Source organism: Silurus meridionalis, chromosome 7 (assembly GCF_014805685.1).
Source record: "Silurus meridionalis isolate SWU-2019-XX chromosome 7, ASM1480568v1, whole genome shotgun sequence".
In the NCBI taxonomy this organism is placed as follows: Eukaryota; Metazoa; Chordata; class Actinopteri; order Siluriformes; family Siluridae; genus Silurus; species Silurus meridionalis.
Window position 1 is genome coordinate 1,609,293 of NC_060890.1, and position 10,168 is coordinate 1,619,460.

The 10,168-nt window shown below is 42.1% G+C and overlaps 1 protein-coding gene across 1 annotated transcript; it reads right to left on the reverse strand.

Moving 5' to 3' along the window:
• Positions 1 to 836: 836 nt before the first annotated feature.
• samd14 (sterile alpha motif domain containing 14) lies at positions 837 to 9,597 on the reverse strand. The gene is made up of 9 exons (XM_046854334.1): positions 9,546 to 9,597; positions 7,291 to 7,344; positions 5,495 to 5,652; positions 4,528 to 5,404; positions 3,704 to 3,791; positions 3,113 to 3,181; positions 2,889 to 3,027; positions 1,583 to 1,666; positions 837 to 1,507 (listed from the first exon to the last, which is right to left on the reverse strand). Exons 2-9 carry the CDS (start codon positions 7,331 to 7,333, stop codon positions 1,340 to 1,342), a joined length of 1,626 nt encoding a protein of 541 aa, XP_046710290.1. The 5' UTR covers positions 7,334 to 7,344; positions 9,546 to 9,597; the 3' UTR covers positions 837 to 1,339.
• Between the last annotated feature and the right edge of the window lie 571 nt (positions 9,598 to 10,168).

Sequence of the window (10,168 nt, forward strand, 5' to 3'; positions counted from 1 at the left end):
TAAATATAGGTATAAGTGGATAAAAAAGATGACACTATAGATGATATAGAAGTCAGAATCTCTGACTTACATTTTAATGTTTGTTTGTTTTTTTCAATAAATATGTATTACATTATTCCTGATAGTCCATTTACTTTATTTCAGTATATATTTATGTTAGAGTTTCTATCCAATCATATTTCAGCCGTCACGTCACTTGATGCGGGTCTAACGTATCTTGCGTTGAGAATTAAGAATCAGCGATCCAATGGGATTTCGAGTTGCTGACTTTCGGCGCCATCTAGCAGGCACCCAATAATGTGGGCATTTTCAAGTCTTCTGATTGGACGGTTTAGAGAGCGCGTTAGTTGGTGCTCGCAAGCCTCGTCTGTAGCAAACTGCACAATCTCGAATCTATTCTATATTTAAAAGCTGTTTTTTATGCTGTTTTTTTTATTTATTCCACAATGACAGAGGAGAAGAAACAAATTTGATCCCAGATATGCTTTTTTCATTTACAAGATGATAAAAAAAAGAAGAAGCTGGACACAGCGAGAAAAAGTCGACCAAAACTGTTCATGTACTGTTTATATTTTCCCGTAAAATTTGCACAAAAACACATAAATTGCCTTCATTTCAAATCCCCAGGGAAACCACAATGCACTGAAAAAAAACGTCCCAAAATGTAGAGAAACCCGGAGTCATTTTATGAGGGGAATTTCTAAGCTTCTGCTAAAGATGATGTGTATGGAGGTGTGGTTGAGGCTCCAGTGAAAGGAGACGTGTTGAGTTGTGTTAATTGGGTTTCTTGCTTTAGAGATGACATTCATTCTCACTGTATGAGACGCTCTGTTCTACTGATTTTCTCTCCGATATTGATGGTTTCTATTGCCGTGGCCTCATGACGATGGTGGGTTAATTCATGTAGGACACCACCAAAGGTTTAAGTGTGAAATGATATAAGAGAAATAAAATGAAACACTGTGAGAACAAAAAAATCTTTCCGCTTGTAACTGTTACTCATACCAGGGTTTGTTTGTTTTTTATTTATCTATTTGATAAATACCATTTTGATATTTGCGATAATGAAGAAACAGATGGGAAGACGAACTCCTGCTACATTTCCTCGGGGTGCACAAATGTTTAGTTTCCAGATTTCTGAACATTTATTTGAATAAAAATAAATATATATATACATGTTTTATTTTAATTAGTATTTTTAATCATTTTTTAAACATTTTATTAAGTCACCAGAATAAGTGACAATAACATCAGTGCCTACAGTATTTACAGGGGGGAAAAAATGAAGCAAGGAAATGATTCATCATTTCCTTCTAAATCAATAATGCTTGCACTGTGATTAAGAGGTCAGTAGTTTTTCCGCGTCTCCGTCGTTTCCCTCGTGTCCGTCGTCCCTCTTGTCCCTATGGATGCCATTCTGCTTTTCTGTCCCGTCTCTTTCACTCGATGAGAACGGCACATTGATCTTCTTTCTCACACCTCGGGGTTCTGTGTGTTCGTCTCGGCCCTGAAAAAGCACACCGTCGCTAACGTGCCTGCTCGGAAAAAAATCGGAAATGTACATAGAAGATATATAGCGCACCTCGTGTGAGTGATCGGAAAGGCTCAGGTACGGCTGCGACGATCCGTTTCTGCTGGACCTGCTGTCGTTTTTCACCTCCTCGTCCTTCCAAAAGGAAAAGAGGAATATGGTATTACAAGAGACGTTGGATTATCGCCTACTTTGTTGTGTTACGATTCAAAATGACTAGTTAAAGTGTTGAGTTTATGACTAAGATATAGAATTGAAGTGAATTATAAAATTCAACAGTGAAAGAGGTCAAGAGACAATGTTCAATATGTGCTACATTGTTGACTGGTCTTTGTCACCCTAAAGATTTTTGGTGCTTGGCCCTCGATTGACCTCTGGCCATTGTCTCCCGAAAGGAACATTGGTCCTTGTCCCCCTTAAGATCTTTGTTGCTTAGCCCCCTAATGTTGTTTGTTAATCCGATCACCTCCAGTCAATGGTGCCCTCGTAACCAGTGACGCTTTGCCCCATCAGTTATTGTCCGCAGAATGTTTGTCATTTGGTCCTGGTCTCCTTCATAACTATAGAAACTTGACACTTTGGTTTTGGCCCCCTAAATACACCAACAAGAAATATCTTTATAACCACCTGCCAATTATTGTGTTGTTACCCCTTTTGCTGCCAAAACAGTTTTGACCCGTGGAGATTTAACAGCAATAAAACTCAGCCTTCAGCATTTTAAACTACAGGAGCTCGTCTGTTAGATCGGACAACGCGGACCAGCCTTCGCTCCCCATGTGTGTCAATGAGCCTCTCCCGCCCATGACCCTGTCGCCGGTTCACCACTCCTCCCATGGAGCACTTTTGAATGTGGATAGTGTGGGTGCTGCACAAAGGAAATTTCTTGTTGTCGAAAGGAGCAGCGAGGACTCCTCACAATGGCAGCTGGGGACTTCTTTTTTTAACACTGAACCCATTTCCACAAATGACCAGACGGTACACATTCATGAGGTCATGAGGTAACTGGTCATGATTGCGAAATCCCCTTTCCGCAGCACATACACTATCACCATTCTTCAGACCGGATCTGCACAGATGTGACTGGTTGTTACGTTGTGATGCAGCAGTTGCCAAGACAGTCCAGTACCCCCGACCGCGCGACTTAACACATGGAGATTCTGACTCTGACATGCATCACAACAGCACTAAAAAAAACAATAGATTGACTTCTTTGGGATATTTCCAAAATCTAATCAATGAGGTCTCACTGGTTCCAAAACAAATAGCAAGGTCTCAGGGTTGGCAAATATTTCCCATTTCCCTGCATTACGCTGTAAATTTTTAATGATACTCAATACTCAACACGGTTTTTGCAAACCTCTGATGGAATCTTGGCTTGAGATTGGCTGGGGTTCCTCAGAGAACTGGACCCCCTTATTCTCTCACTCAACCAGGAGAAAGCCACAAACGGGGGACCAGAGGAACGGGAGGATCGGCTTTGTGCTCCGTCGGCCCCCCTGCGACCAATCAGAATAAATCCATTTCAGTACATTAAAAATGCATGTTTTTTCAGGGGATTCTGTAGAGGTAGTCGCTCAGTACCGGTCTTCTGTAGTGTGTCTGTTGGCTCGATCCCTCCTGACCTTCCCGTAGGTGCGGCGCAGAGTTACCCTGTGTGAACAAACCCAAAACATAGTGGCATGATCGTCACGGATCTTCTGTTGCCGCCCCCTAAAGTCAGTCATTTCTTTGTAACGCCACATTCTATAGTGTTTTATTTCATTTACAGTCCTTTTTACATGCGAAACATAGTTCAAATCTGAGTTCCCTCAGGAACGTATTAATCAGTGCACCGCATGTCGGTTTAGTCTTTTATTATTATTATTATTATTATTATTATTTTTATTATTATTATTAATAAACTTTAAAACATACACTTTAAAACATAAACTTTAAAACATAAAATTTTTAGTGCGTTGTAAAACGCAGATTTTGTTTTGCGCATGCGTGAAATTGCTTCTACTTCCTGGTCATTGCCAATGCTAGTAATAAGGATGCTTTAGCTCATTTTATACAATTATAATAAAAATAAAACATTAAGAACATTAATAAAAACGACAAGCGATCATGTTTTGCATGTCTTCCCCCTAACCGTAGCATTGCGTTTGCTAAAAAAAAAAACTTCATACTGACCCGAGATCTAGGAAACGTCTTCGGGTCTTCTTGTCCAGCAGTACCGTTGGGCTGCTTGGTTCATCCGAACCAACATCACGACTGTCATCTGAACACACATTATAGGACCAGGTTATTTGTGGTGCATTATGGGAAATTATAGAGTGAACTACAGTACATGGGCAAAGTGGCAATGTGTAGTTTGTCCATCATGACTTCCGTGTATCTCAATATTTGCACTTTAAGCCACACCCCTGTCTGTCTCTTCCAATCAATTTTAATCAATGTATGTATGGGGAGGGTGGTAGCTTAGTGTTTAAAGCATTGGACCTTCAATCTGAAGGTAATGAGTTCAAATCTAAACCACACCAAGCTGCTCTCCTAAGCCCCTGAGCAAGGCCCTTTACCCCATAACTGCTCAGGTGTATGAATGAGATAAATGGAAGTCGATTTGGATAAGGGCCTATGCCAAAGGTAATTGTGTCTACCAAAAAAGGTTTGTTTAGCTACATTAGCTTTGATTTCCAATGCTGATTACTGGTCCGCTTTCCCTAAACAGATACCGAGTCAGTTGATTTGAGAAGCAGGGCTTTGCCAGGTGGGTTTGGGTTAAAAATTGGTGGACCAATCTGTTTTGAAGTGTAATCAGAAGAACACTTAATTTTATCCAGGATCTATGAGTGGCAGATGCCATGTATCTGCAAGTATACCTGGTGGAGCTTGACATAATAGCTATGTGCAAGGTTTAAGTTCAGTTAAACTGAACCTCATTCCATTGTAAAAAAAAATATATAGTATGTTAGGTTTAAGAACTTCATCAGGAAGATAACCATCAAAATGTCTACCTTCACTCTGAGAGTAATCCCTCTGACGCAGGGTAGAATGTGTCTCGTCATGTAACTGGACCTGGCTTTTTTCATGCACATTGGTACTGTCCTCCCGGAGATGGTCCCTCTTGCGCAAGTGTGTGTCGTCCTCCTGGAGATGGTCCCTCTTGCGCAAGTGTGTGTTGTCCTCCTGGAGATGGTCCCTCTTGCGCAAGTGTGTGTCGTCCTCGTGGAGATGGTCCCTCTTGCGCAAGTGTGTGTTGTCCTCCTGGAGATGGTCCCTCTTGCGCAAGTGTGTGTTGTCCTCCTGGAAATGGTCCCTTTTATGCAAGTAGGTGTGGTCCTTCTTGTGAGGGTTACTTTGGTGCAGGTCAGTAAAGTCCCTCTGGTGCAGGTCAGTGAAGTCCCTCTGGTGCAGATGAATGTGGTCCTCTTGGTTCAGTTGGGTATGGTCACCTTGTCGCAGGTGAGTGTGGTGCCTCTGGTGTAAAGTTTTGTGGTCCTCTTGGTGCAGATCAGTGTGGTCATTTTTGTGAAAATTTCGATGGTCCATATGTAGGTGGGAGTTCTCTTGGTGGCGCTGCTTCACATGATTCTCCTGGTACAATTGAGGACTGTCTTCCTGGCACTGCAGAAGAAGGTAGCGCTTGTTGGTGTGGTCCTCCTGGCGCAGGTGGGGATTGTCCCCCTTGAGCAGGTGGGTCGGAGAAGAGGGATACAGCAAGCATGCACTTCTTCGTCTTAGGTCTTTCTTTTCGCCCTCATCTGTCTCAAAGGTAAAAGTCCTGTCCTTCCTTGCAGGAGAGGAGGATGAATGGAGCTCTTGGAAGGGGGAGGGGCAGCGTAGGGACACAAGGAGAGGCGAGCAGGAGCCAGACAAAAGGCCAGTGTAGCTCTGGTGCACAGAAAAGCACAAAATCTTTGTTACTGAAGCAAAAGAAACTACTTTTTGGTCGATGTTCGTAAAAAAATTACTCACACACACCTTTCCATCGAGGCTTTCTTCGCCCTCTGTGGAGCTCAGACTGTCTCGGAGGCGAGACCTGGACGGGCGATGCCTTCTGGTTTTGGTAGACAGCTGAGCTTTCGCTTTCTGTAGGCTGCTGTCCAGACGTTCCGTCTCGGGCACTGCGTCTGTCAAATCTTACAGGAAAATATAGAACGAAAGATTTCTTTTTCAAATAATGCTTTTAATCATTACTGTAGCTGCACAATCTGAATATCTTAATCTTCAGGAATCAGAGATCGTCTTCCACACACCAACCAACAACCACATAAAGACACACACACACACATACACACACACATTCACAGACATACAAACATGGCTTAGCAACCGTAAAACACAGTGATATCATAAAGCAGGGCTGGAGCTCTATTAAGCTGTCAGCAGCCACAGATTACCAAAGTGAATGATGTAACGATATTCCTCACACACACACACACACACACACACACACACACACACACACACACACAGAAAGAAGAAATTGCAGCTCGGAAATGCTTCAGCAAGGTCTGAGGAATGTAAAGACTCCACATCTGCCCTCAAGCCAAACTCATAAAGCATCCTGTGTAATTCGAGCTCTTATTATTTTCCAGCCTCCAGCATCCATGAGATCTTAAGAAGGTGCTTATGGTTGCTCAAAAGCTCACTATCGAACATCAGGAGTGTTCGTTTTTAACATTATTGTGTATGATAGGACCTACGCTGGTGGTCTCGTGAAATATTTGACTATTAATTTCAGACCCTGAATGCGATTCAGTCGGGAGATCCCCAGCTCACGCTCCTTTACGCCGGGGAAGTGCAGGTAACCCCCGACCTACGATGGAGATCTTCCGGCAACCTAATCGTAACTTGGAAGTATATTAAATTGAGACATGGTCTACCCTACCCAGGGGAATTGGGATCAGTATGGGGTAGTATACTGTAATTAGTTAACTTAATTCTGAACTAAATAAATGATTTGTAAATTCCAATATGTTTTTAGACCAGTCTAGTGGTTAGGATGTGGCGCCCTCACCGCGGCGTCCAAGGTTTGTTCCCCGGTCAGGAAACCGACCCCAGCCATTAGGGTTGCACAAGCCAGTGCACTCTTAGTGCCGGTCCCAAGCCCGGATAAATGGGGAGGGTTGCGTTAGGAAGGGCATCCAGCATAAAAACATGTGGCGAAAGAAAGTTTTTACAGTACAGTGAATGGCGACTCGCATGCGTTCGGATGTAGCCGCTAGCTCTTGGTGTCATCATATGAAGTTTTTTAGCAATAACAGTGTGTGTGTGTGTGTGTGTGTGTGTGTGTGTGTGTGTGTGTGAGTGAGCCACCACTCAGGTTCGCACCGAACCGAGACGCTCAAATCGATACGCTGAAGCTGCTGCTGTCAAACTCGATGCAAACTCAGATGTCTGAGTGGATAAGGACGCTCTCAAGGACGGCAGGAAAAAGACAATAAATAATGATAAAAACATTTACCAACCAAAGCGTAATATATACAGTAGGTTAGGTGCACTAAGAAAACGAGCGCGGTGTGGTGAAGATGAACAGCACGAGGCAACGTGAAGGTCTTATTGGAGGAGAGAAGAGGAGGTGAACGTATGTACGGGATTCTGTTTCATGAACATGTGAGTGTTCTGGCTGGATGATCCACTCTCAGGCTATGGCGGTCTGTGTGTGTGTGTGTGTGTGTGTGTGTGTGTGTGTGTGTGCGTGTGTGTGTGTGAAAGGCTGGGATGCTGCGCTAATGGAGGAGAGGGGGAGGGAGGAGAGTGAAGAGGTCACTCACCAAACACATCTTCTTCCGTCACGGCCAGTGGAGTGGAGGACATGGCGAGGGTTTCTGCAAATAAAATAAATAAATAAATAAATATGCACATAGATATTTTTCTTCTTGTTGTACTTCTTTTTACTGTTATTATTATTCATATAATAATAATAATAATAATGATTATGATTATTATTATAATAACAAATTCAAGACAGTAATTTTTTTTACTGAAATTTCTTTCTTTCTGCAGCAGATCTTTTATTATTTTTAAATGACCATTTATTAATTGGTTTATTTTCAGCTGTTATTTATTTATTGACTTCTTATTTATTGACTTTCATTTAAACACATTTGAATCCAACACAAATCTCCAACAGGCCCATTTCAAAATATAATGTGGAAGAGTGGAGGATATTATAACAGAAAATTGGTGTGGATGTTCAAAAAGCACATATCAATACTATGGTCAGGTGTCCACAAACTTTTGACCATATATATATATATATATATATATATATATATATATATATATATATATATATATATATATATATATATATATATTCTCTCGAACACACACCCACACCCACACCCACACACAGAGGGCAGTGTTGACCAGTTGGTCAGATCCAAAGAGGTTGGCTCACACACACACACACACACACACACACACACACACACACACTGTGGCTGGGTGAAGAGGCCAACAGACACCTTGTACCATCTGGTACCTTACAGAAATATAAAACAATAACGATCAGAGCAGTGTAACAAAAAATAATAAAATATACAAAGGGATTTTTCTTATATACTTTTTTTAATCAAGAACTAAATATGGATTTTGATTCGCTTTACACGAGTTTAAGTTGAAAATAAAATATTCTGATCAACTCAAACCTCAGCACAGTATCATATCACATCTCATGGACTTGTAGCATCTTTATTTAGATGGTAATATTAACAAATTCAGTGGTCAATCCCTTAAAAAATGTAACGGGTTCACGACGCAAAGTTACATCATTTTGAAGATGGTGACACGTTAACCTCGCAAACATCTCCAAACGTTTCAACAATGCCAAAAGAGTTTTCTTTACACGTTGACATTATACGCCTACAGTGGGAACGCTCAAGTAACACTTAGCTAACGTTAAAATGTTAGCCGGGTTCTCAGCATTCGATGAATTCCCCGCCCCCAAAACCTGGTAGCCAAGAGAGAGTTTAGTGGGGGGTTTAAAAATTCATGAAATTCAGGACACACACACACACACACACACACACACACACACACACACACATACACATTTGGGGACATGCTTTAAAAAATGATATTACATGCGGAAGTTCCCTGTCAAGGGACTCACCTCAATTTGTATTACAATAATCTCCCCATAATGCATCAGTGCACCTCTAATATGAAGCTAATGGCCATACACACACACACACACACACACACACACACACACACATCTATACAGCATTCCTGTTAAGTGGCTGACAGGCCGGGAAAATGCTATAGCAAACAAATCAATAAGGAGATGGGTAAAGAGATAAAAGTGACTTCTGCTCCAGTCAGCAAATCTGTTCCATGCTCTTACTGAGCAAGAAGAAGAAAATGCGAACAGACAAGATAATCAGCAAATAACACAAAGTGACACACACACACTTGTAATCGTTTTTTTTGGATAACATTAGCATAACCCTGACAGGATGGATATAGTCATGTACAGTCCTATAGTTATGAAGGAACGGCTGATTATAGCTGCAATAGTGTACGTGAGAAGTACCAGATTTTGTTTAAGGTAACCGTAAACGGATAAATAGTGTGACTCTTTAAACAATGCTGTTATAATATTCATGAGAGTTTTTTCAAGGCTTCATCACAGACACAACAAACATCTCAAAACATATAATAATCAGCCCAACACTTCTAACAAAAACGACACAAAACATCACGACAAGTAACTCTTAAAACATCTTGCGAACAAAATCAGCGTTTTGTTAGTCAAGGTTCGGTAATAGGCCCTTACCCGATCTTTCTCTTCATCGTTTTCCTTGCAAATTCAAAAATTAAATGCCTTTAGAGAGACGTGGTGTTGTTACGAGCTCCCGTCTCGTGCGGGTCCCTCTTGTGCACTGCACTGAAGGCACCATGTAATCATACATTTTTCATTGGAGCAAATGGAAAAGAGAGAGAGAGAGAGAGAGAGAGAGAGAGTGAGAGAGAGAGAGAGAGAGAGAGAGAGAGAGAGAATGAAAGAAGTGAGGGAACCCACCTCCGGATAGAAGCGCTGTCCCACAGAGTTGCTCAAACGTCTGACATGCTGATTAGATCTGTAACTGATTCATTCATTTACACACACACACACACACACACACACACACACACACACACACACACACTCCAAGACAAGCGGAGCATCCGTGTCCAGGACAAACGGATCTGTTCACGCCCAAAGGCTGTGATGAAATGACGTGCGGGGGAGACAGAGGGAGAGAGAGAGAGAGAGAGAATGGAGGAGGGGTAACATAACGTATGCCCATAAATCAATCTATTCTCATTTTCCACTTAAAGCCCAGTTCACCGATTGGAATTTTCTGCTCCGTCTTGTGCACTTGCCTCGGCTCAAATCGCAATATCGTCCTCAAACGTCATGGAGACTCCTGTCTGATCTCGTCCCTCAATCTGTCCAAGTCGCATGGCACCAGCATAGTGAATTTCTGAAGCGTATTTGTCTGCTCCCGTTAGGGGTCACCACAAGTGGATCATCAGTGTCATTTACGGCATTAGGCAGACGCCCTGATCCTGAGCGATTTATCAGAGGAGGGTTGAGGGCCATGCTCAAGGGCCCAGCAGTGGCACCATTTAAACTTGTGACCCTCTGAGCCAAAGTCCAAT